We start from the raw sequence: 27,594 nt of genomic DNA, 5'->3' as shown, positions 1-27,594 counted from the left end.
GACCCAGTTTGGGTCTTCTGTAGAGCTCTGTGTCCACTTGTTCCCAGAGGCACCCACACTCTCAGGCATCTTCCAGATAGGGTTGGCACACCTCATGAGATATGCTTGTGCTAAAACACGATTACTTGTTTAGCTTTGATGTCGTTCAGTCGCTAAGATGTGTCCAGCTCTTTGTGACCCCATGCACTGCAGCAGCACACCCGGCTCCTCTGCCCTCCACTATCTCCTGGAGTTTGCTCAAACTCATGTCCACTGAGTCAATGATTTTATTTAACCATCTCATCCTCTGCCACTGCTTTCTCCTCCTGCCCTCAGTCTTTCCCAGCATCAGGGTATTTTCCAGTGAGTTGGCTCTTCACATCAGGTGGCCAAAGTATTGGAGCTTTGCCATCAGTCCTAGCTAGTCCTCCTGTATTTTTAGTGGTTAAATCTGCTTCCAATCCCCCTGGGGGATGAGCCAAGGTAGTAGCCAAGATAGATAATGGAAGTAGTTTGACACTGCTGTGGAAACCCCTGGAAGCTGCTGGGAACTCAGGCACACCAGAGTCAGAGACTTTCAGGCAGCTTCTGCAGGTCAAAGCTCATTTCAGCCCACCCTCTAATAGTGAGCCAGCATCCCTAAGGTGGGGTCCCTTGAGTTTTGTAGGCAGCTAGTTCTAAGAGCAGGAAGCACGGAGCACACAAGGCAAAGTGAGTCTAGAGCAAATAAATTTGCAGGTTAAACAGGTTCCTTCATGGCTAGACCTTTATTATGCTGATGTGAACTGGGAGTGTCTAGAAGGGGAGGGGGAGAAGGTTTGCAGTGCTTCCCAGGTCCCATCTGGTCCTGGGAACTTGATCTTCACACGCATCCAGGAAATGCTGCTCAAAGATGACACCTGAAAGCAAAAATTACATCAAAAACACCTGTAAACCACAGGTGAGACACAGGTGCTAAGCAGTCCCTGACAGAGTGAACTGTCTCACCAGCAGAGACACCATAGCCATGGCCCACGTGTGGGTTTTTAGGGAGGCTCCCACTGTGAATGCTGGGATTTTAAGCTAATGGGGGTTTTGTCATCTTGTGGCACAGCATGGAACTTTCAGGGGCCTTCCCCAAACTCCCAGCCATCTCTTCCATCATTCTGCTTCAGCACCTAAATTCCATCATTGGCGTGTGGAGGCCTTGACATTAGTTCGAGTGCAAATATGCCTGGGAGATGCTCCGGAGCCTCCGTCAGCCACCACCACAAGGTGTGAGTCAGTAGACGTGACCCCTCTCAAGTGACAGGTGGCACCTTTGTTTTCTGGGCTGGGAAGTTACTCTGAGGCTCAGAGCAGGTATTCAAGCTGGGGGTGCGGGGGCTGGGGGGAGCTGACCTGAGCCATCAGAGGGGAGCCAGGGCCCTGCTAGGGCCAGCAGAGAAGAATCACAATCTAAGCTCCTTCAGAATTTGCCAAGCCCAGAGCTTACCTGGAACCCTGTAAAAATCTAAACACTGGCCTGAAATGACATCTCCTCACTCACAGCAAGAGGCCCCTAATCCTTTCCCACAGGTTTGACTCCCCTCTGGAGACTTCTGTCTATCCAGAGGCCTCTAGTCCCTGTGAGATGACATAGCATTTATAGGCATAGGTCACACTCAGGTCCAGGCCTGCTCTAACCTAGCCCCCAGTTCTGGAAACCCAGCCACCTGCTACCCCAGGTCCAAGACCTGAGTGCTTTGGTCCTGCCCCGTCACCTTATTTTCCAAGCCCAGAAGTTGATTCACTGCCACATTCACCCCTTCTGGTATCTTAATTTTCTGCCTGTCATTCCACTTTGGGGCCTGCAGCCCTGTAGCCCTTCATCCCCACAAGGATTGGGTGTTGTACCCCAGGGCCCAGGACAAAGCCAGACGCTGCTAAAATAGTTCTCCTATGCCTCCTCCTACTGGATGGCTCCTGACTCCTTCCTGCTAGAGGTCCCATGGACAAAGACCCACCCCTCCCCCCCCCCCCCCGCAATGGCTCCTTCCTTTGCTGGTCTCATTCCCACGGTTCTGTTTATAATCAATTGATGAGTATTCCTGAGTATGACATGTTCCGCCCACCTTACTCTCCCCTCTGGAACACAGACTCCACAGCCAGTTCTGGAGATCCAGGTTGCCATCAGGAGTTTTTTTGAGCTGGAATGCCTCCCAGGGGACTTGTGGATTTAGCTTTTCTGGGGTGACCTGAGAATTCTGCAAATGACCAGGAGGAAGAACCTCCGGAAAAACTCCTAGGCTGAAAGCTGCCCGGTAAGGACAAGCTGGACCACAAGGGGGCAATGTCGGCCAACGGTGCTTCACTGAATTAAGGTCGCCTTCCTCTTGTAGCGGTGAGGGAAGGATGGAACATTCTTTATGGGAATAAGTTTATGTTAAGTTACATGAAATGAAAACGGAGTGTCTGATGAAACATTCAAGGCTCTTGGGGGGCTACTTCAGCATTAGCATAGGGGAGACGTTCCATACTGCATTCAGGACATTCTAGAATACCAGCTCAGGGCAAGTGTAATAGCAGCTGTACCATCTTGCTCCTAGCTCACCTGTGGTAATGTGGGGACAAGGATAATAGGCCTATATGAAGCAGGACAGGTTTCATGGCCCCAGTGCTTATGTGCAGAAACTGCATTCCTGGAGGATTCCAATAACTTGCCAGGGTCTTGGCTTAGCCAATGGCAGAGCTGGACCCAGGACCCCAGGACCTCAATCCCTGGGTCAGAACATTTTCTTCCTGCCACCCCAGAGGAGTTATTCAGAAATTGGTTGAATTTTCAGCCTCAGGGCTGAAAGCCCCTGAGGCCCAAGCTGGAGGGTCTCCACGCCCCGTTTCCAGCTCTGAACAATTCAAGTCCAGAATTTCACCCTTATGCCAACTCTTCATTGGAGTAGGCCTCCCATCAGGAGCTTCCACCTGGTTAGAGCATAAGGGCACCTGTATTCAGGCTTCACCACTGATGGGCTTTGCTTCAGTAAGCCTAGTATGTAAATAGCCATTGGATTTATAGAAATAAGAGATTGGTAGGGAAGCAGCTTTGTGAAATGATACATATAATTCTTTTAGATAGCAAGGTTCCCACACCCATCACCATACTTCCCAGGCATTTAATTTATATCCACTTTTGTGGGGATTCATCTGCTGCTAATTTACTCATATCACAGTAGAGAGATCAAAGAAAGAAAGTGGTCAGAAGTGAGGCCTCTGGTTCTCCTTGGAGGGTGTAAGGACGAAAAGGAGAAAATGCAGCTCCTTGACCCTCTGGCCTACCCTCTGGCCTACCTACCTCCCACTCACTAGCCAGAAGGGAGCCACAGCCTGATCAGGGCCATCGGCTACACTGACCCTTTGCTGCCCCTGCTGTGAGTGAGACAGCATGTCTTGCCCTCATCCTGTTCTAGAGGGAAAATGAGACAAGCACCAGGTCACTTAACACAAGGCAGCTGGAGACTCACAAAGGACACAGTTTCACAGGTGGCAGTAGCTGGGATAGGCCTTGAAGTCTGGAGGGACTTTCATAGGTAGAGATAGAGGAGAGAGGGTTTTGTAGGCTGAGAAAACTGCCAGCAAAAAGTCAGGAAGGCATGTGAACTCTAGTGTGCCTAGGGAATGTCAAGAAGCATTGTCCCTCTCCAATTAGATCACATGCTCCACAAAGGTGAGAAGTACATATGATGAGCCTCGGTATCCAGCACAGGGTCATGAACCTGAAAGGGGCTTGTGAAGTATCATTTTGGGTGAACCTCTCAAAAGGCAGCACCTTCCCCTGGAGTACTGAAGCACCTGTGTTGACAGGGAACTGAATTCCTAGCACCTACATGCTATGTCAGTTATCAATTTATTGCCTCTCAACTGTAAATCCACCCTTATTGCCTAGCTCCTGATTCTGAAGCAAAGCCCTGTAAGCATCTCTCTTGCCAGCCCCTGATATTAAGCTTTGTCAGCAGAGGGCGCTGAAGAGACATTATACAGTTCTCAAGGCAAGAAGACTGAAGTGGTTGGCCATTCCCTTCTCCAGTTTGTCAGAACTCTCCACCATGACCCATCCCTCTTGGGTGGCCCTATACTGCGTGGCTCAGTTTCATTGAGTTAGACAAGGCTGTAGTCCATGTGATCAGATTGGTTAGTTTTCTGTGATTGTGGTTTTCAGTCTGTCTGCCCTCTGATGGAGAAGGATAAGAGGCTTACGGAAGCTTCTTGATGGGAGAGACTGACTGAGGGGGAAACAGGGTCTTGCTGTGATGGGCGGGGCCATGCTCAGTAATCTTTAATCCAATTTTCTGTTGGAGCTGGAATGTTAGGTCCATGAATCAAGGAAAATTAGAAGTGGTCAAACAGGAGACTGCAAGAACGTAGACATTTTAGGAAACAGCAAACTAAAATGGACTGGAATGGGTGAATTTAACTCAGATGACCATTATATCTACTACTGTGCACAAGAATCCCTTAGAAGAAATGGAGTAGCCATCATAGTCAACAAAAGAGTCCAAAATGCAGTACTTGGATGCAATCTCAAAAACGACAGAATGATCTCTGTTTGTTTCCAAGGCAAACCATCCAATATCACAGTAATCCAAGTTTATACCCCGACCAGTAATGCTGAAGAAGCTGAAGTTGAATGGTTCTATGAAGACCTACAAGACCTTTTAGAACTAACAACCAAAAAAAGATGTCCTTTTCATTATAGGGGACTGGAATGCAAAAGTAGGAAGTCAAGAAACACCTGGAGTAACAAGCAAATTTGGCCTTGGAGTAGAGAATGAAGCAGGGCAAAGGTTAATAGAGTTTTGCCAAGAGAACACACTGGTCAGAGCAAACACCCTCTTCCAACAACACAACAGAAGACTACGTGGACATCACCAGATGGTCAACACCAAAATCAGATTATATTCTTTGCAGCCAAAGATAGAGAAGCTCTATAGAGTCAGCAAAAACAAGACTGGGAGCTGACTGTGGCTCAGATCATGAGCTAAGTGAAGTCGCTCAGTCATGTCCGACTCTTTGAGACCCCATGGACTGTAGCCTACCAGGCTCCTCTGTCCATGGGATTTTCCAGGCAAGAGTACTGGAGTGGGATGCCATTTCCTTCTCCATTCCTTCCAGATCATGAACTCCTTATTGCCAAATTCAGACTTAAATTGAAGAAAGTAGGGAAAACCACTAGACCATTCAGGTATGACCTAAATCACATCCCTTACAATTATACAGTGGAAGTGAGAAATAGATTTAAGGGACTAGATCTGATAGACAGAGTGCCTGATGAACTATGGATGGAGGTTCATGACATTGCACAGGAGACAGGGATCAAGACCATCCCCAAGAAAAAGAAATGCAAAAAAGCAAAATGGCCACCTGAGGAGGCCTTACAAACAGCTGTGAAAAGAAGAGAAGGAAAAAGCAAAGGAGAAAAGGAAAGATATACCCATTTGAATGCAGAGTTCCAAACAACAGCAAGGAGAGATACGAAAGCCTTCCTCAGCGATCAATGCAAAGAAATAGAGGAAAACAACAGAATGGGAAAGACTAGAGATCTCTTCGAGAAAATTAGAGACACCAAGGGAACATTTCATGCAAAGATGGGCACAATAAAGGACAGAAATGGTAGAGACCTAACAGAAGCAGAAGGTATTAAGAAGAGGCAGCAAGAATGCACAGAAGAACTGTACAAAAAAGATCTTCATTACCCAGATCATCACAATGGTGTGATCACTCACCTAGAGCCAGACATCTTGGAATGTGAAGTCAAGTGGGCCTTAGGAAACATCACTCAACAAAGCTAGTGGAGGTGATGGAATTCCAGTGGAGCTATTTCAAATCCTGAAAGATGATGCTGTGAAAGTGCTGCACTCAATATGCCAGCAAATTTGGAAAACTCAGCAGTGGCCACAGGACTGGAAAAGGTCAGTTTTCATTCCAATCCCAAAGAAAGGCAATGGCAAAGAATGCTCAAACTACGGCAAAATTGCACTCATCTCACACACTAGTAAAGTAATGCTCAAAATTCTCCAATCCAGGCTTCAGCAATACGTGAACCATGAACTTCCACATGTTCAAGCTGGTTTTAGAAAAGGCAGAGGAACCAGAGATCAAAATGCCAACATCTGCTGGATCATCGAAAAAGCAAGAGAGTTCCAGATAAAACGTCTATTTCTGCTTTATTGACTATGCCAAAGCCTTTGACTGTGTGGATCACAATAAACTGTGAAAAATTCTGAAGGAGATGGGAATACCAGACCACCTGACCTGCCCCTTGAGAAATCTGTATGCAGGTCAGGAAGCAACAGTTAGAAATGGACGTGGAACAACAGACTGGTTCCAAATAGGAAAAGGAGTATGTCAAGGCTGTATATTGTCACCCTGCTTATTTAACTTATATTCAGAGTACATCATGAGAAACACGGGGCTGAATGAAGCACAAGCTGGTATCAAGACTGCTGGGAGAAATATAAATAACCTCAGATATGCAGATGACACCACCCTTATGGCAGAAAGTGAAGAACTGAAGAGCCTCTTGATAAAAGTGAAAGAGGAGAGTGAAAAAGTTGGCTTAAAGTTCAACATTCAGAAAACTAAGTTCATGGCATCTGGTCCCATCACTTCATGGCAAATAGATGGAGAAACAGTGGAAACAGTGGCAGACTTTATTTTGGGAGGCTCCAAAATCACTGCAGATGGTGATTGCAGCCATGAAATTCAAAGACGCTTACTCCTTGCAAGGAAAATTATGACCAACCTAGACAGCATATTAAAAAGCAGAGACATTGCTTTGTCAACAAAGGTCCGTCTAGTCAAGGCTATGGTTTTTCCAGTAGTCATGTATGGATGTGAGAGTTGGACTACAAAGAAAGCTGAGCACCGAAGAATTGATGCTTTTGAACTGTGGTGTTGGAGAAAACTCTTGAGAGTCCCTTGGACTGCAAGGAGATCCAACCAGTCCATCCTAAAGGAGATCAGTCCCGAGCGTTCATTGTAAGGACTGATGTTGAAGCTGAAACTCCAATACTTTGGCCACCTGATGGGAAGAGCTGACTCATTTGAAAAGACCCTGATGCTAGGAAAGATTGAAGGCAGGAGGAGAAGGGGATGACAGAGGATGAGATGATTAGATGGCATCACTGACTCAATGCACACGAGTTTGGGTAAACTCTGGGAGTTGGTGATGGACAGGGAGGTGTGCTGCAGTCCATGGGATCGCAAAGAGTCGGACACAACTGAGTGGCTGAACTGAACTGAGCTGAAGAGACATTAGAGGAAGAAAGGGCTCCTCTCCTGGCCCTGGTGCTCTCTGCTTTCTTCTTCCTCTCTCAGTGCTGGGCATGGTACTCATCTCCACAGAGTCTCAGGGGCATCTTAGGAGAAGCTTGTCCCAACAGGCTTCCTAGCTAAGGTTCTCCAATGACCTTCTGGAAAGTGTAACACCAGCTTCTAGGCAGCTTCCAGGTGAGATTTGTTGGCACCCTATAGTCAGTTTCCAGCTTGACCTTGACCTCAGTGAACAAGGCTCGATGACTCCAGCCACATCCTCTCCAGCGAGATCTGCATCTCAGCCTCTAAGAGGCACCACTCCCAAATTCATTCCTGTATTATTTAGAGTTGTCTTACCTCCTAAGTAGCCAATTCCCTGTCACTAGTTAATAATTCTTTACATTCTGCCTTCCCTGTTAGAATTTCTGTGTGGCTTCTGTCTTCTGATCAGGCCCTGACTGATAAAATGCTCATATAGATACTGTGGGGCTGCACTCCTCAGGCCTGAAAGTCTTGTTATGGCCCAGTCTGCAGGCCAAAGAAAGAGCCTGGAAACAGAGACAGAGCTGTTAATATCAACAGTTTGTTGGATAGGGGATCTTACACGCCTGAAGTCAGGGAGGCTACCATTTATAGGTGGAATTGATGTCAGGTTGGTTCATCAGTTACCAGGGAAATCAGCTGCTGGGGTACAGCCCTCACAGCCCCTTTGGTTAACAAGCATCACAAGGGTGGACATTTCCCTTTAATAAACTAGCAGGTGGACCTGTTCTGAACTAAGGATTAGAACAATCACTAGTTGGGGCAAGAAGCAAACATGTAGGCAGTTACTGGTTAAGTTCCATGATTAGGAGGTTTGGATAGTCAGGTAAGGAGGGTTCAGGTAAAGCAGGGACTGGTGGACAAGGGGACATGCAGAGAGCAAGCCATACACATGCCTCCATATACATCCTGGCATACACCCTGGGGGCATGTGTCCCTACGTCAGATGCACCCAACAAATCCTCTGAGCATTTAGGTCTCCTCTTCCTCCTGCATATTCACTGTATATCAGCCAGGGTTCAGTCAGGAAAATAGAAACTGCTCTCAGTATTTCCAGCAGGAATGGATTTAATACAGGGACTCTGGTGCTTAAGTCCAGGCTTTACCTGATCCTACCTGCATTACTACGGGCAGGCGACTAAGCCTTTCTGAAACTCAGTTACTACTTCTGTGAAGACAGAGATAATCATAGTACCTAACTCATAGGATTTCTCTGAAAAATTACACAGAATGATCCAAGAAAAGTTCCCAGTACCTGGTAGCTGGTTAGTGCCCGATCATCAGTTCAGCCACTCAGTCGCGTCCGACTCTTTTCGACCCCATGGACTGCAACATGCCACGCTTCCCTGTCCATCACCAACTCCTGTAGCTTACTCAAACTCATACAGTCCTCTAAATGCTGTAGCACACCCGAGCTGAAATGTCTCAAAATCCCAGCAGTCTGCAGCTGAGGCAGCCAGAAAGGGAAGAGGACATGTTGGCAGTTGGACATATGTCCCCAATGGAAGTGAAGGCAACCCCAGATGGGAGAGGGGCCACAGAGGTGGGGGGATGGCATGTAGGATGGGTATGACCCAGTGGCTTAAAGATGTCTACCTGTCTTCAACTAGAATAGATTACACAGCCTAAACTTCCTTTCACCCATATTGAGGAAACCTCTCTCTTCCAGACACTTTTTAAAAATTTTAACTGAAAACATAATATATGCACATTGCTTTTTTTAAAAAAAGTTTAAGAGTACAAAACGCTATATAGTTAGGAATATCTTTGTCCTATCCCAAATCCTCAATCCCTCCATCCTCCCACCTCAAGCACAGCCATCAGGAACCAGTTTCTTTTATGGCTTTGCAGGCATATTCTAGGCATCTACCAGTAATAATATGTCTTCCTATTTTTAATATACAGGAAAGCATTGCTTTTGCTTTTCCACTGAGTAATATATCTTAGAGAGCATTCCATAATTATGCTAATGCATCTACCTTATTTCTTATTTTTTTCTTTAGTCTTATTCTTTTAAAAATCTGCATAGTATTCTTGATATGGATACAGCACTAACCAGATTGCTTCTAGGGGAAATTTAACTTTTTTCCAGTCTTGTTGTAATACACATCCATGTACACCCGTCTTTCTTTTATTTGAAGTAGAAAATCATCTTACCTCTTAGAGTTGGAGCCCCAAAGACCATCCTATGGTCTAGTATAAACACATCAGGGAAGGAGACGGGAAGCCCGCATTCCAGCTGTAGCTCAACCACTAACGTCGTCTGCACTCAGACACTGATCACTTCATCTCTCTGTGTGACTCAGGTTCCTTGCTTGTCAGGAAGCAATAATTACACCTGCTTTAAATGGCCTCATCAGGCATTCTGAGAATCAAATGAGATAATGGGCATGGAAGTCCGTGAGTGCCATACTAATATGCATACACATCTCTCATTGGGTTATTTGCCAAAACAATTGACACTTTACTATATGAATCTGTCCATCAACTTTCAACATAGTGCCTGCTGCACCCAATGGACCTTCTGAGGGAAACTGACCCCCCCACCCACCCTCAGCTCCTGCTCAGGAGCCACCCAAGGCTGCACACTGTTCTGTATGGCCCTGCCTCCCCACCCCTCCACTGTTCCACTGCCTGCCCAGCTGGGCTGGACATCTTTCCAATCTACGGGCTGCCCAGCAGCTAGAATAAGAAGCTCTGCCCACATAGAGACAAAGCAGGTCATTCTGATTCCTGCTCTTGGGAAAGTCAACTAGGAAATCATGATGACTAAGGCAGTTAAGACAGACACAACACTGACTGCATAGAGAGAGGCCATGCAGTCAGGGCTGGGAAGGGCTATTAGAAGCTCAAGTTACAATATGCTGAAATTGGGAAGAAGCAGAAACCTTACATATGTTAAAGCTATGAGATAGGGAAAAAAGTGAGAAAGGATGTTGATTAAAGTGACACAGAGAAGCAGCAACATCAGAGCCAGCCAAGTAACAATGACAAAGCACAGGAAGACGCAGCAGTGCTGGCTGCTGAAGGCAGCACCGTCCCCGGGGGCCCCCATGTGATCCTGTCTCCTTGTTCCTCAAGAGGCTTTACTATAGCCTCCTTTCCCTGGGCTCAGTGGAGGAGGGGAGATTCTTTTCATGGTGAAGAAGTGCCAAACCAACCCAAAGCTCATGACAGCTATCTCCCCAGCTTCCTATAGAGTCCCCTAAGCACAGGTATGTGCAGTTCTTACCTTGGGACAGGGGAAATGAGAGTACATCTTGCTTGCTTTGCATAATGAATTCATGCAGTTTCTTGGAGGACGACCTCCTAGGGAAAGGGCAGGATGGAGAAGGGCAGAGAGCAGAAATGGAAAGACAAATGGATAATAATTATCAGCCAAGACTTTGCTCATGCTGATCCTCTTGCCCAAATCCTACCTGCCCTTCATGTCACCTCTTCCACCAAACCTTCCCCAGCTGCTCCAATCAGAGCAGCACCAACCTTCTTGACTACAACAGGAGATTGCTTTATGGGCCCCAACTCTTCTTACTGCCTCATATCGATACTCTTTACACTATGTCTTCACAGTTCTTCCCACTAAAAGGATGCAGTACATTTCCCCATCATTTGACTTTGAGTTTGGTCAAGCCAAAGCCAATAGCATAAGATGGGAGTGATGGTATGCCAATTCGAAGAACTTTTGTACCTCTCCCATTGCCATGAAAAGAGCATGTCAAGGCCAGCCCAATAGCTCCAAGAAGAGGAAGAAGCTGCCTTGACCGAGCCTCCAGAGGAGTCTAGCCTAGATCAGTCAACTCTTAGATGTCTGAGTTAAATAAATGTTTATTGTTGTTACATCACTGAGATTTTATGGTTGTTTGATATACAACTGATACAACTACATTTACCACTTATTATACACTTGAGCACTTAGTGATTTTTAATAGCAGCTCATTAGTCATATATAACTGTTTCTCTGGGCAGGTCTCTCCTAGTTAAGACCATAGGATTTAGCAAATGAAAACACAAGATCCCCAGTTACAATAAATTTGAATTTCAGATAAACAACAAAGAATTCTTTAACATGTCCCATGCAAGTTTCAGAACCTATTTATACTAAAAATTATTCATCTAAAATTCAAATTTAACTGGACACCCTTAAATAGATTTATCTGGCAATCCTACTCCTAGTGCTTGAGGCAGGATCAACATCTTACACAGTAACTGTGAGCTAGTTCCATGGTCACCATCATAATTCTGGGAGAGGAAAGCCATGGTTCAGATAAAGATTTGCAACAGGGAGTCCCCTGGTGGCCTAGAGGTTAGTATTTTGGGCTTTCACTATTGTGGCCTGGGTTCAATCCCTGGTTCGGGAACTAAGATACTGCAAGCTGCCTGGCATGGCCAAAAAACACCTTTCAAGAAGGTAGACGTTGAGCACTTTCTTCTCTCCAGTGACAAACCCTCTTGTAATAGAGATGGTGTGGTTGTCATTTTCATAGCCCCTGTATAGGCAGGTACTGGGCAAAGACAGTAGCTTAGTTTCACATCAGTGCTACAGTGCAGCATAGCGCTTGGTCACTCAGTGGTGTCCGTGTCCGACTCTTGCAACCCCATGGACTGAAGCCTACCAAGCCTACCATGGGATTTTTCAGGCAAGAGTACTGGAGTGGGTTGCCATTTCCTCCTCCAGGGGATCTTCCTGACCCAGGAATCGAACCCACGTCTCCTGTGTCTCCTGCATTGTAGGCAGGTTCTCTGCCCACTGAGTCACTGGGAAAGCCACAGGGCAGGGGATTGGGCAAATCCTTATCCCTCCACAAATGAGCACACGGAACCTCAGAGATGTGAAATAACTTTTCCTTGGACATCCAGCTAAACACAGTAGCAAAGCTAGAATTCAAATGCAGCCCTTTCTCTCTCCATATGCAACCCTGCCTCCAACTACCAACAATGATTTTTGTCATTTCCACAAAACTGAAGACAACAAATATACCCCGGTACCCAATCTCTTTACTGTTCCCACCCAATGCATTCAAGGAAAAATCGAGGTTGTATCAGTTTGCTAGGACTGCCATAGCAAAGCACCATAGACTGGGTGGCGTAAATGACGGTGGTTTATTTTCTCACAGTTCTGGAAGCTAGATGTCCAAGGTCAAGGTGTCAGCAGGGTTGGTTTCAGCTAAAGGCTGTGAGGGAAGGATCTGTCCCAGTCTTTTGATGGTTAATTTTCTGGGTCACCTTGACTGGGTCCTGGGATGCCCAAATATCTGGTTAGACATTATTTCTGAGTATGTCTGTGAGGATGCTTCTGGAAGAGATCAGTATTTGAATTGGTGGACTGGATAGAGCAGACTAGCCTGTTTCAGTGTGGATGGGCATCATCTCATCCTTTGAAGGCCTGAATGGAGAAAAAAGGCAGAGGAATGCTGAACTGATTCTCTGCCTGAGATATCAGTCTTGGACCGGGACTTACATCAGCAGCACTCCTGGTTACTAGGCCTTCAGACTCAGGCTGGAAGTTATACATCAGCTTTCAGGAGTCTCCCACTTTCTGACAGCAGACCGTGCACTTCTCAGCTTCCATAATCACCTGAGCCCCTTCTTAATAAGTTCTATTTGAACGTATAAGATGGGGCTCCTGTTGGTTCTCTGGAGAGCTCTAATATGAGACCTGTCTCTTTGGTCTTCAGATGGCCATCTTCTCCCTCAACTTCACATCATCTCCTCAGGTGCACCTCTGTGTTTACGTTTCCTCAGTCATACTGGATAAGGACCCACCCTAATGACCTCATTTAACATAATCACCTCTGTAAAGACCCTTATCTCTTCATGAAGTCACATTCTAAGGTACTGGGGGCTAGGACTTCAACATATGAGTGTGGGGGGTGAGAGGACAAAATCCAGCCCATAACAAGGTTTGTGGAGCTAATTCTGAATCATCTCAATACAGCCTGCATTTAAAAGAGGAACTTCAGGAGAAGAAACTTCAATTGATGGAATTCTGGGTTTCAAGTGGGGGAATTCTAGTTTTCAAAGTGGTCCCTAGGGGTGCTGAAGGCCCACCCTGTAGTTCTTCACAAAAGGCACCTCAAAGGTATCTCTGCTAAAGGGGCCCTAGCGACTGGTGGAATGTGGGTTATTATGAGGACAGGCGATTGTGATGATGGCTGGGCTGTGGAATCTTGTGAGGCCAAATGTTAATGCCTCAAAAAATGTCCTTTGGCCCCAACTGGCAGTGCTGTGGTTTTCTGGATGGCAACGGAGGATAGGGAAATGATGGAAGGCCGAGGGGCAGGAGAAAGTTGCCCAACCTTCCCCAAGATGGCGCCTGATGACCCCATGTCTGAAGGAAAGCCAAGGGCTTCATTGGTAAGGAGGATGCCTCTTCCCACTGCCCCAGCCCGTCCCAGTGAGGGGAGGAAGTGCATAATGGGGACACCACAAGCTAGGGGCTGAGAGCTAGGAGATTCCAGAGAGCTACTAAGAGGGGGTGACATGCACCCTGTCCCCACACTGGCACCTGGCTGCATCCAGAGACCAGGTAGCCTTCACAACATTGTGAAGTCACCTGAAGTTGGCTTTGATCCCCCCCATCTATCTACCTCTCCACTTCCCAGGTGGCTCATCTGGTAAAGAATCTACCCCCAATGCAGGAGACCTGGATTCGATCCCTGGGTTGGGAAGATCCCCTGGAGAGGGGAAAGGCTACCCACTCCAGTATTCTGGCCTGAAGAATTCCATGGACTCTATAGTCCATGGGGTCTCAAAGAGTCAGACACGACTTTCACACACACACGCACATCTACCTCTCCATGGGTGGGGGGCGGGAGTGGCTTTCTTCCTCCTACAAATGGGGATCTGGGTCCTCCTATACAGAGGTACTCAATGCAGAGCCTAGGTTTCTTCCTCCTTCTGTAACCTCTAGACGACTGGGTATCTAACTGATCTCAAACTAGTTGTGGGGATGGGGCGAGTCACCTGCAAGCAGCGATTTGAAGACCACCAGGAAGACAGACTTCTACTCAATTCCCCCAACACACCCACTTGGAAATTTAGGGCGCCATTCCTCTGTCAGTTTGCCCTCTCCTTCTTCTTAACTCTCAAGGTCCTGATAACTCCATGTAAGTTTCTCTTAAGAATTGAGTCTAGATGCTTTCAGTTCACAACACACTTTCAAGCACCCCCGGGGCACTGTGGCCTGGGGCTGCCGGTGCACAGTAGGGTGGGAGGCGGGGCCGCCCCATACTGACTCCTCCCATCCCCTCATTTCTGCCTCTCCAGCCCCAGGAGGCAGACACCCCGAAGCCAGACTCCTCCTACGACTACCTGGAGGAGATGGAAACTTGTGAGGACGTAGGCTGCCCGGGGCCACCTAAGGTACTGTCCTCCAAGGCCGGCCCCGCTGCCACTAAAGGACAGGCGGGCGATGGACCCGAACTCGCGGAGCTGCCCTCGGTCCCAGCCATGGCGGCGCCGGGGAGCCCAGTGCGCGAGCGCGACGCCGAGATGGAGCTGGAGAAGGTGCGCATGGAGTTTGAGCTCAAGCGGCTCAAGTACCTGCACGAGGAGAACGAGCGCCAGCGGCAGCACGAGGAGGTGATGGAGCAGCTGCAGCAGCAGGCGACGCCCCGCCTGGTAGGTGCCAGGTCCCGCCCGGAGGCCAAGGGTGTGGGACACTAGGGGTGAGGGGAGCCCGTCGCTGACCTGCACAGGAAGCCTACTTTATCCATTTGGTGGCTGCGTGCCACCCTACCTCCGCTCACAGCTTTAGAGCTTCCATGTTAATTAAACTCAGATCCAGCTCTTCAAGGAAGGTTGGCCCCAGAACCACCTTGTCCACGGTTTTCCTCCTCAGGGAAAACTCAACATTTCCTCTCTGGCTGGATTCCCACCCCTCTCCTCTCTTCTCGGCATCTCTTAAAACAAGATGCCTGGGCCTAGACTGCAGACACCCCCACCCACCCCCACCCTCCACGCCCCCCACCATGTCCCCTCCAATGCTCCCCCACCCCCAGCCCCGACACCCGCCACTGCAGCCTGGCTGATGGATTTTGATAAAACCATCCCCGGCCCCACCACACACAGACACACACCTCCTCTGTTCAGGGCTGCATTTGTTCTATTGGATCACACTGCCTTGCTGTCAACTAAAACTTAGATATCTTTTGGCAAGAAATGGGCCACTCCCCCCTAACCTAAACAGGGATAAGAAAGCCTGTGTGTGATTAAATGGGATGGGAAATTCCTAACACTGTGGCTGGACCATCATAAGCACTAAATAATGAAAGATGTTATTGTTTAAAGCAGCACTGTCTGAGCTTTAAATCAGACAGTTCTAGGTTAAAATCCTGGCTCTGAAACATATGAATTCATGACACTGGGCAAATTACTGATCCTCTTTGAACCTTGGTCTGCTCATCTATCAGAGAAGGCAATGGCACCCCACTCCAGTACTCTTGCCTGGAAGATCCCATGGATGGAGGAGCCTGGTAGGCTGCAGTCCATGGGGTTTCGAAGAGTCGGACACGACTGAACAACTTCACTTTCACTTTTCACTTTCATGAATTGGAGAAGGAAATGGCAACCCACTCCAGTGTTCTTGCCTGGAGAATCCCAGGGACGGGGGAGCCTGATGGGCTGCGGTCTACGGGGTCGCACAGAGTCGAACGTGACTGAAGTGACTTAGCAGCAGCAGCTGCTCATCTATAAGGCAATACCTACCTCATAGGATTGTGGGGAGGATTAAATGAAAGAATACATGTGAGGCACTCTGAAATGAGCCTGGCACATTGAGGTAAGCACTCAATAAATGTTAGCTATTACCATTTTTATGTACTCATGCAATTCACTTCTTGACCCAAATGCAACAACCTACGTTCATCACTTTTTAATTTTATTGGGATGTAATGTATTAGCTATGCTTCCCAGTTCTGAGTCATCCTGAGTTCTGAGAAACGTGCCTTCTGGCTTTATCCAAGTCATTGCTATAATTGTTGAGGAGGATATGACCTAAAGTAAATACCACTAAAAGAGTTCCCTACAGGTTAGCAATGTTCCATTAATCAGCACCCTTGAGTTACATTTTCTCCAGCTCACATTTCTCTACCTTGTCCAGAAAACTGTACTGAACACACAGTCAAATGGTTTCCCAGAATTAAGATATTATATGATAGCATTTCCCCAACTGACTGGTCCATGTTCTTTTTTAAAGAAAATTAGGTTGGCTTTGCATGATTTGCTCTCAATGAACACAGGCTGGCCTCTTAACAATTATCTTTTGTTTTTCTTGCTCATGAAATACTTGCTTTTTAGTTTGAAAATCTTTCTCCTTGCTGGAGGAGATGGAAATCTTTATAGTCCTATCTGCTCTCTGTCTTCCACTTAAAAAAAGAGACCATTGGAAGTGTTTTGAAAAGTCTAAAAGGTTTCACAAATGCAGTTTGTTATCAAAATCACAAATGTCAGTCATTAGCCTGCAGACCACCAACAGTGGCAAAGAGTCCATGGACACAGAGCCGCACCAGGTCTGCAGAGAAACACAGTATCTGTCCAGCCCTCCACTCCCAGCCCAGAACACCGGGTTTCTTCCCCTCTGGTCTTCTGCCTTCCTTACCATTCATTTTAGAGGCGGCTTTACTGGAGTCATTTTCTGCCCTGCTCAGTTTTATTCAGTTTGCCTCACATTTTACGTAGTTGTTTCAACAGTATTGTGTCCAAAACCCCACCTTTAACAATATTTTACAAAAGCGTTTTGCTTCCTGCGCATTTCCTTGGAGAGTTGAGTTTATTTGTAAATTCCCAACTCTCTTTTTCTGGGTGGGTGGGTGAGTAGGTAGACAGTTGTTATTGTATTGAAAAATACCTCTGAATATGTTTCTAGTGAATTCAGAGCATCACCAACCCTGCTTACAAAAAATGTGGCATGAGTTGAAAAGATTTTAAAGAATGAACCATAGGTGTGATGCCTTCTTAACTGCAGACCGTAATAGTTACATCAGCTTTTACTCCACTTCTATGTTACTGCTTTCTACAGTTTAAATGGGGATCTGTTTGACCTTAATCATATAGATCCTGGAAAAGAGCAACACACAGGCAGAATCAGCCAGACAGCTAAAACTGACCCTTCCCCACACCCAAGACCCCGAGGGTTTAGGGAGGCCCCATCCCCTGTCTACTACCTGTCCACAGGAGAGACACACCCTGGGCTGAAGGACCGCAGCCTATCCCGATGTGACACGCACCAGCACCCAGAAAATCAGATAGTCATTTGTGCCCTAGGGATACCCTCTCATTGGGCCACCATCCAGCAAAGAAGGTGGGGCATCAGGGGAGACCTTCCAGGGAACTAGCTCAAGACCCAGTGTCCAGATCTGGGGATCTCTGAGTAGGAGAGAGACTGCCCATGTGTGGGACCCACAGGCTGCATGGAGCGTACAGAGAAAGGAGGGCGGCAGCCTGGCTCGGGAGGGCTAAGGCCAGGCTCAAGAAGTGAAAACTGATGAGTCCCCTCTGTGCCAGTAGCCTTGCCTGGAATTTTTCATTCTTGTCTCACTCTTCCTCCTCACCATCTTGTGAGGTGGGCACAATTACCCTCACCTTGGGTGAGGAAGACAGCCTGCCTAAGGTCACATTCGGGAAGGGACAAGAGCAGGAAGGAAGCCCAGGTCTGCCTGGTGTCCAGGCCCCAGCTGGTCATTTCCACTCTCTTCTTTCCCCACAGTTCTCAGGAGGCCTCCAGGACCTCCTGCTTCCCCAGAACCAGTTCGCCATGTTCCTGTACTGCTTCATCTTCATACACATAATCTATGTCACCAAGGAGATGATCTTCTTTCTCTTCTCCAAGCACTACCTGTTCTGCATTGTGGCCATTTTGCTCTGTTTGATTAAAACTTTATGGTCATACTTCCAAGTGCCTTCGCTCTCTCTCCATCACTGGGCACCACCTTGCCTCACCTGTGCCCCCCTCCCCCAATCAGAACTCACTGTTAGGAAAGGTTTGCTGTCAAACATTTACACCTTAGTGTGAAGAGATGTGTTTAGGCCTTGTACTAAGCCTGAGTTCTCACTGTGGGTGAAGACGCTTTGTTTCCCAAGAGGAGGATTTCAGAAGGTAGTGGGTTAAGGAGGCATGTGTAGGGAGAAGAGGTTTAGAAAGCCCTTCCAGAACCACAGAAATTATACCGTGACTGGGCTGACTTGGGATCCACTGAATCTTCTCATTTAGATAGATCTTGTCTGAGGTGTGGGGAGCTGAGGGAGGCTGGGAGGTAGGGCCCCCAAAGAGGTCCACATCCCAGTTCCCATATGTCACCTTATGTGATAAAAAAAAAAAAAAAAAGACTTTGGGATTAAATTACGGCCTTGAAATGAAGAAGTGATCCTGGATTATCCAGATAAGCACAGTGTAATCAAAAGGGTTCTTATAAGAGGGAGGCAGGAGGGTGAGAGGCAGAGAACATGTGGCCACGGGAGCAGAGCGGGGAGTGATGTGGGACCACGAGCCAAGAAATGCAGGCAGCCTACAGAAGTTAGAAAAGGCAAGAACATGGGCTCTTTCCTAGAGTCACCAGAAAGGATGCAGCCCTGTCAAAGCCATTTTAAATTTCTGACCTCCAGAACTGTAAGAGAATAAATGAGTTGCTTTAAGCCACTGCATTTGTAACAATTTATGACAGCAGCAGAACTAACACAGGAAACTAATACAAGAGCCAAAACTCTGTAAGCGCCTTCCAGCTCTGCAGACATGTCAAGAGGGCATTGCCATGCCATTGGCAAGGGTCCATTTAACCCTGGCCTGAGCAGGACTGCACACAATCCATCACACAGGCTCAGAGCCTGCCCTCAGCAACATGCAATTCAAGAATAGAGATGCTGAAGCTCCAGGGAGCCCAGGATGGGCCTATCGGGTATCCTAATCATTGAGCAGTGCAGGCCTGGGTGAGGTGGGGGCAAAATCTGGGCATACTCCAAGGGGCCTTGGGGAGGAGGCACTGATGTCTGATTAGAACCACAACAAGTGGAAAAGTAGAAGGAGGGGGGACAAAACCAAACAGGCCACACAGCCCAACCCTCAAATCACACACACACACAGCTAATAGCTGTCTACAATAGACAGGTACACAGATAAGCAGGCAGCAACGACTAAAAGGAACAGACTTTGGGCACTAGCGGGCTCACAGAGGGCACAAATGAAGTGGCCCAGTGTGTGTGTGTTCAACTCCCCTATCCCCTACACACACACACACACACACAGGAGGTTGTCAGCTGCCCGACCCCACCAGCCCCAGCTGAGAATGATGGCCAGTGCAGGAGACTTCAAGAATAACGCAGCAAACCGAATGGACACAGCTGTGCGATCAGTCAAATCTTTTTTTTTTTTGGACCCCCTCCTCTTTCTGGGCATGAGGCTCTGCTTTAAGAGAAACAAAAGAATACATTTCTGTCTTGTTGGGCTGTCTGAGTGATGCTGAGTGAAAATACATGAAAAGAGAAGACCACCCTAGGATTCAACGTCAGGACACATTATCATGCACTTCAGTCCACAGTGACTTCTTGTTTTCCACCCCATTCAATGCGTCTGTTCCCATTTGTAGCTGCATGTGGCAGGTATTTACTTGAAGGAAATAAAATGGTCATTTCTCATTAAAGTTTCAATAGAATTTTTTTGCTATGGGTCACTTCTCACCATCTCTTAATTTGATCTGGGTTTCCGGGGGGCAAGGATTGAGGCAAAAGAAGGAGAAGATCTTGCTTTATTGACTACACCAAAGCCTTTGAGTGTGTGAAAGTGAAGTCGCTCAGTCGTGTCTGACTCTTTGTGACCCCATGGACTGTAGCCTACCAGGCTTCTCCGTCTATGGGATTCTCCAGGCAAGAATACTGGAGTGGGTTACCATTTCCTTCTCCAGGGGATCTTCCCGACCCAGGGATCGAACCCAGGTCTCCTACATTGGAGGCAGACGCTTTAACCTCTGAGCCACCAGTGGATCACAACAAACTGTGGAAAATCCTTAAAGAGATGGGAATACCAGACCATGTTACCTGCCTCCTGAGAAATCTGTATGCAGGTCAAGAAGCAACATTAGAACCAGACATGGAACAGCAGACTGGTTGCAGATAGGAAAAGGAGTACATCAAGGCTGTACATTGTCACCCTGCTTATTTAACTTATATGCAGAGTACATTATGAGAAATGCTGGGCTATATGAAGCACAAGCTGGAATCAAGATTGCGGGGAGAAATATCAATAACCTCAGATATGCAGATGACACCACCCTTATGGCAGAAAGCGAAGAAGAACTAAAGAGCTTCTTGATGACGGTGAAAGAAGAAAGTGAAAAGGCTGGCTTAAAACTCATTCAGAAAACTAAGATCATGGCATATGGTCCCATCACTTCATGGAAAATAGATGGGGAAACAATGGAAACAGTGGCAGACTTTATTTTGGGGGGCTCCAAAATCACTGCAGATGGTGACTGCAGCCATGAAATTAAAAGACACTTGCTCCTTGGAAGAAAAGCTATGACAAACCTAGACAGCATATTAAAAAAAAGAGACATTATTTTGCCAGCAAAGGTCCATCTAGTCAGAGCTATGGTTTTTCCAGTAATCATGTATGGATGTGAGAGTTGGACTACAAAGAAAGCTGAGTGCCAAAGAATTGATGCTTTTGAACTGTGGTGTTGGAGAAGACTCTTGAGAGTCCCTTGGACTGCAAGGAGATCAAACAGTCAGTCCTAAAGGAAATCAGTCCTGTATATTCATTGGAAGAACTGATTTTGAAGCTGAAACTCCAATACTTGGCCGCCTAATGTGAAGAACTGACTCACTGGAAAAGACCCTGATGCTGAGAAAGATTGAAGGCAGGAGGAAAAGGGGACGACAGAGGATGAGATGGTTGGGTGGCATCATTGACTCGAGAGACGTGAGTTTGAGCAAGCCTGGGGAGATGGTGAAGGACAGAGAAGCCTGGTGTGCTGTGGTCCATGGGGTCACAAAGAGTAGGACACGACTGAGTGACCGAACTGAACTGAAGGAGGAGATCAGGATATCAAAAAGATTAAGGTCCAGATGTTTAATCTGCTAGAGCAAATAGAATTGAGAGTTTGGGAAAAAAACAAGTGCTATAATACCATTTATTTAATCAGCCTGTTGCCAGATAAAACTAGATTAAATGCACCCATTTTCCTATTAAATCTTTAGAGAAAGACTAAATAAACCTTCAGCTGTTAGCATCTCTTCTCACCCCCTTAGCAATGGGCATGAAATCTCCCTTCTGTCCCTCCTCCTACTCTGACAGAAGACTGGAGCCAGTAAGAGAAGATGTGCCCTCAGTAAAAATGGGAGCAACTCATGGTCACTCCCCAGATTTGGTATAGGCCTCCCAGTTCAGTTGCAAAGTAGGAAATCAGAAGGAAGGGAGAGAGAAAAACGAAGAGAGATGCAAAGGATAGGAAAAAGGCACAGCCTGGAGTTACCAAGCAGGCAACAAGTCAACACACAAGCCCTTCCGGAGCATCTCCAATGTGCCTGGTACTTGATTACAAGCTTTATGGAGGCCTGGGAGGTAGACATGTATATCATCCCCATTTCACAGCCAAGGATACTGAGGCTCAGAGAGGTTAAGTGACGCACCCAAAACCATCTTAGATCTCAAGTCTGACTCCAAAATACATGATGTTTATACACTTATACATTCCTAAAATCCTGCCTCGGAGGATTTCACAGCCTTGCTGGGGAGATGCAGCTGATACACACTAAACTGTAAAGAAACTAGCAGGCACATAGACCTCAGTGATGAAGGAGATTAAACAAGAGGGCCCTGGAGCGCAGGGTGATCAGAAGTCTTCTCAAAAGAGCAGCTCACAGGGGCCAGTAAGCCTGGGACAGGTAGAAAGGAGCAGGGAGAACTCACATGAATTCAGACCAGTGTGGGATCTTAATTCAAAGAGAGGAGTAGGCTCATCCTCACTCTGGTGAATAGTAACAGACCTGTAAAAGTGATTTGGAACCAAATTTTATAGTTTTAAATGTTGGTCTGAGGAATGTGAACTTAATCTCTTAGGAAATAAGGGATGTTCAAACTACTGTGCTATTGCACTTATTTCATATGCTCAAAATCCTTCAAGCCAGGCTTCAGCAGTACGTGAATCAAGAACTTCCAGATATACAAGTTGGATTTGGAAAGGCAGAGAAACTGGAGATCAAATTGCCAACATTCATTGGATCATGAAGAAAGTGAGGGAATTCTAGAAAAACATTTACTTCTTCATTGACTATGTTAAAGCCTTTGACTGTGTGGATCACAATGAACTGTGGAAAATTCTTAAAGAAATGGAAGTACCAGACCACCTTACCTGTCTCCTGAGAAATCTGCATGCGGGTCAAGAAGTAAAAGTTAGAACCAAATATAGAACGATAGACTGTTTCAAAATTGGGAAAGACTGTATATTGTCACCCTGCTTATTTAACTTATATGCAAAGTACATCATGTGACATGCCGGGCAGGATGAATCACAAGCTGGAATCAAGTTTGCTGGGAGAAATATCAACACCCTCAGATATGCAGATAATAGAACTCTAAAGGCAGAAAGTGAAGAACTAAAGAGCGTCTTGATGAGGGTGAAAGAGGAGAGTGAAAAAAGCTGGCTTGAGACTCAGCATTAAAAAAAGTGAGATCATAATATCTGGTCCCATCACTTCATGGCAAATAGAAGGACAAAAAGTTGAAGCAGTGACAGATTTTATTTTCTTGGGCTCCAAAATCACTGCGGACAATGACTGCAGCCATGAAATTAAAAGATGCTTGCTCCTTGGAAGTAAGCTATGACAAACCTAGACAGTGTATTAAAAAGCAGAGACTTCACTTTGCCAACAAAGGTCTGTATAGTCAAAGCTATGATTTTTCCAATAGTCATGTACAGATGTGAGAGTTGGACTATAAAGAAGGCTGAGCGCTGAAGAATTGATGCTTTCAAATTGTAGTGCTGGAGAAGATTCTTGAGTCCCCTGGACTGTAAAGAGATCAAATCAATCAATCCTAAAGGAAATCAACCCTGAATATTCATTGGAAGGACTGCCGCTGAAGCTCCAATACTTTGGCCACCTGATGAGAAGAATCGCCTCAGTGGAAAAGACTCTGATGCTGGGAAAGATGGAAGGCAAAATGAGAAGTGGGTGGCAGAGGATGAGATGGTTAGATAGCATTACTGACTCAATGGACATGAATTGGAGTAAACTCCAGGAGATAGTAGAGGATAGAGGAGCTTGGCATGCTACAGTCCATGGGATCACAAAGAGTCAGACACTACCTAGTGACTGAATAACAACAACTGTGACCCTCCCCTAAAAAGGGGAAATTCTCCACCCATCCCCTCTCCTGGGGACCACGTTCTTGCCTTGACCTTCTCTTCCCATTTCCAATCTAGGAACATTTGTTCTAACGTCCCATGTGAAGATTGCATTTAGCTGTAAAAGAAACCCAGTCACAGTGGCTTAACAAAGTAGAAGTTTACATGTCTCACAAAATCCCTGGTAAGGCAGTCTGTGATGGTGAAATTTCTCTAGGAAGTCATAAAGGACCCGTCTTTTCGTTCCACCATCCTTAGCATATGGCTTTTATCCTACTCACTTCATGGCTTTTAGCCTCATAATCTCAATATGGCTGCCATGGCTCCAGGTATCAACTCCTGGTCAGCAAAGGGGGAAAAGAAATGAAGCCACCTCTTAAAAGCTTTCCAGAAAGATCCACTTAGAGACTTCTGCTTGCATCTCATGGTTCACACTGGTCACGTTGCTGCTCCTAGCTTCAGGACATCTTTAGTATAGTAAGTTTTTTGCCTGGACACTGTTGCAGCCTTGAACAAAATTAAGATTCTGATAGTATGGGGAGGAGGGGAAAGAGAGGAGTGGATAAGCAAATAACTGTGTCTACAGTACCTTGCTGCTTTCTTAGGCCCAGCTCCCACTCCCTGCCTCAGTGCTGACCCAGCATCACAGTCCTGTGGGGGTTGAGACAATTGGGTGGAGCACAGCTGTGGCCAAGCTGGGTCTGGTCAATGGCTGCACTTCTGCCTTAAGGCCTCACTCACATACCACAGCAAGAAGGTCACAGTTTTCTCTCAATACAGGACTGGAACAGCTCTGCCTTCATCCTCTTGACCTCTGCCTGAGGCCCCAGGATCTTACACAACAAGGGCTTCAGCCTTGCCTGGGGGCACACCCCTCGGTGCAAGGTTGCCGGAGGAGGCCAGTCTGCCTCTAGAGTCCCTCCCCTTCCTGAGTCCCAGATCCCGCAGAACAGAGCCCTGTCCCCAAAATCTATCCTGTCATCCCACTCACACTGTGTTGCTGAAGACTGAGCATAACAGATCCTACACAGTACACTCCACTCTAGCCCAAGCAGTTAAGCACTAATAATAAAGTTTCAAGCAGTCTTAGGAAGAGAAAGATAGAAGAATCTTGCCTGCTGTCCCAGTGGAATCACATAGGTTTCAACCCTGAGCCCAGGGACAGGCTAGGATCCTGGAAATGCTCAGATCTGCAAGGAGGGAAGGAGGAGCAGGCTTGGCTTCCAACTTCCCTGCCATCTCCGTTTCTAATCCACTTCAACAGGCGATGGCAAGCAAGTTGGTTAAGCTTTCTAGGCTTTATTTGGGTGACCTACCAATTACCTAGGCTCTCAGTTTAAAAAATAATAATAATAATAAAATAAAAAGGTGGGGGGTGGAGAGAATAGGACCAAAGAGCCTTGAGTCTGATTTCAGAAATTGCAATTTAATTGATCTGAGATCGTGTCCAGAGAGTTTGGTGACTTTGAACACCGCCCCAGTTGATTGTAACATTTTCAGCTTCATTACAAACTAAATCCTTGTGACTCAACACAGGATCTGAGGACCAGCAGCCCCAGGTATCTTAGAAGTGCAGCATCCCAGGCCCCACTCTGGACCCACTGGTCATTTGCATTTTTGACAATATTCTCAATGACTCTTGTACACGTGGACGTGACAAGAGCTCTGCTCTAGGTGAAGTGATTCAACCTTTGTTCAGTTGCAAAGATGGTGCTCTCGGCCTGGAGGGTCTTGGGCTGGGGGCGGTGGTGGGGGAGTGCGGGGTGGGTGGTGGGGTGTGAAGGCCAGACAGGAAGGAGAGGAGAGAGGATAAGCGAGCGTGCAGCCCCTACGAGGGCTGTGGGAGCCCCCTCACAGCCGGCAGGCACAGACTGAGTGGCCATATTTCCACCCCTCCCCTCCACGCTCTTCACCAGCCCTTGCTCTGGGCTTCTGAGCAACCAAATAATTGCTCCCAGCACTCCGCAGTTCACCAGAAACTTCCGGAATCCCCCCAGGCCTGTCTCTGCCTCTCTCCCTTTTATGATCTGGCTCTGTTGTAGCTTGGGGGAAAATCTTGCTAATATACATTCATTCATTATTTAAAGGTTGCCACTGTTCTTTCAGGAAGGTTAAGCATGATTAAAAGACGGGATTTTTTTTCCACAGGGCACAGTAGAAAAGCTAGGACTCCCACATTTTTAAGCTGTTTTGGCCAAGCCTTGTTGCATAATTTAAAGTCTGTGACTCATTTAGATTTAATTAGCCGAAGGAGCAGCAGGGGCAGGTTCATTAGTTGGTATTTATTAAGCACCCTCGGAGGGCTAGGTTTGCTGCTCTCTAAGAGCGTCGGACTTGCAAATTTCCTATACTTTAAGAAAGAGGGGATCACAGAGAGGGTTAGGAGGCAAGCATTTTGGTTCCTCAAGAACAAAGGGGTGGCATCAAAGTGCCTGGGGTCAGGAGACAAATCCCCCAAACGCCTCTGCCAAGAGTCAGTGATTTAGGGACTCAAGGTGACAATGTGATAACAGGGTGCAGGCTCAGCTTTACAAATGAGAGGTGTTAGTAAGAGAAGGGCAGAGAATGTAGGGGTCAGAGACCTGACTTTAAGAACCGGGAGAAGTGAAGCAATCAGGACTCAGCTCTAGGATCTTCGGGGCCCAATGCAGAAGGACAGTGAGGGTCCCTTGTTCAAGAACCACTGAGGATTTCAAGGTGGGGACAGAGGATCCTGGAACCAACTGTGGGGTCTGGCTAAGTGCAGGCCATCCCCCCCCACCAAGCATAGAGACTGGGGGCAGTGCTGTGGTGGTCCACCCATGAGGCTGGCCCTCGAGTGAGTGTGGGAGACCTTCTGGGGTAGGGGGCTTTTGTGGATCCTCTGAAATCCCCCTCTGGTCCCTGACACCCCATCAGCCAGAGGAAGGGGAACAGGTGCTATGCATTTTGAAAGGGGGCAGGGACCACGGGAGCAGGCCCAACTGCTGAGGATGCTGAGTCTGGTGGTCTGGGGGGAGGAAAGGTCCCTGCGCAGACAATGTCCGGGGTTGGGGGGCGGGGCTCATACCCCCACCAGCTCTGGAAGCAGAGTCTGGCTGAGTGGGAGATACCTCTTGGTGTGCAGGTCACACCCCGGGCTTGCAGCTGCTAATCTCAGGGCTAACACAAGCACTGAGTTTCCCAATTCTTGGCGTTTCCTCTCCCTCCTGGCTTCCTCCCCAGCCCCATTCAGCAGCTAGCTTTTCTCTGGGCTAGAAAATCCCCAAATAAGAGAATAAAGCTACACTTTTTACCCTCATGAGCCTCATTTGTATCAAATGACACAGTCACTTTGCCTCAAACTTTGCATCAAAGGAGCCTTTGTAGGGTCCTGGGGCAGAAAGCAGGTCTTGGAAGAGAGCCACCGGAAAGCCAGGCAGAAAGTGCTGAGCAAGGCAACCCTTGGTTGAGAAGGTGGGGGTCAGCAGGAGGGAGGTGGGGGGGTGTCCTTGGGAGCTTCCCCCACCCCTAGGTAGGGCATATGCCAGAAATTCTCTGCCATGGAGCCACTCTCCTCCCAGCTGGAGCAGCTAATTGTGTGCTGCAGGGACCACCCTACTGCCAGGGCTTCGGTCAATGCTTGAGGAGCAAATGAATGAACAAGTCGATGAACAAAAGGATGCAGTAGACGGCCTGAGAGAAGACTCTGAGCTCAAACCTTCTGTGAAGATGTCTTGGAGAGGAGGGAAGGGCTCACGCACTTGCCCTGTAGCTACTGTATATTCTGTCCCGTCCATGTCAACTCATCTCATCCCATAGCCACCCTGTGAGACAGTACTATAACCATCCTCACTCTGCCAATAAGAATGAGACTCAGACAGGTTCAGGAGTTGCCTGAGCTTCCTGAGCTGGGACCAAGTATAACACAGAGCTGAAAGTTGCTTTAAAGAATGCTGAGAAATCTATCTCGTCTGTTTGGATGTCAATGAGATTCAGAGCTGCTTTGATA

General features: G+C 47.2%; 1 protein-coding gene and 1 long non-coding RNA gene across 2 annotated transcripts; one reads left to right on the top strand and one right to left on the bottom strand.

The window, feature by feature from the left end:
- Positions 1 to 727: 727 nt before the first annotated feature.
- On the bottom strand, positions 728 to 13,550 carry LOC147363379 (uncharacterized). The gene is made up of 3 exons (XR_015137024.1): positions 10,523 to 13,550; positions 9,448 to 9,655; positions 728 to 878 (listed from the first exon to the last, which is right to left on the bottom strand). It is a non-coding gene; the product is annotated as an uncharacterized LOC147363379 (long non-coding RNA).
- TMEM247 (transmembrane protein 247) lies at positions 13,528 to 18,574 on the top strand. Its single transcript, XM_086327127.1, is given in 4 exon segments — positions 13,528 to 13,644; positions 14,563 to 14,910; positions 17,996 to 18,193; positions 18,196 to 18,574. Coding segments are annotated over 4 exon segments (783 nt in total). The 3' UTR covers positions 18,316 to 18,574.
- Positions 18,575 to 27,594: the final 9,020 nt, after the last annotated feature.

This window comes from Bos grunniens, chromosome 11, assembly GCF_055505025.1.
Source record: "Bos grunniens cultivar Pamir isolate PY7600 chromosome 11, Bosgru_T2T1.0, whole genome shotgun sequence".
NCBI classification, from domain to species: Eukaryota; Metazoa; Chordata; class Mammalia; order Artiodactyla; family Bovidae; genus Bos; species Bos grunniens.
This window is presented reverse-complemented; position numbering and strand designations above follow the sequence as displayed.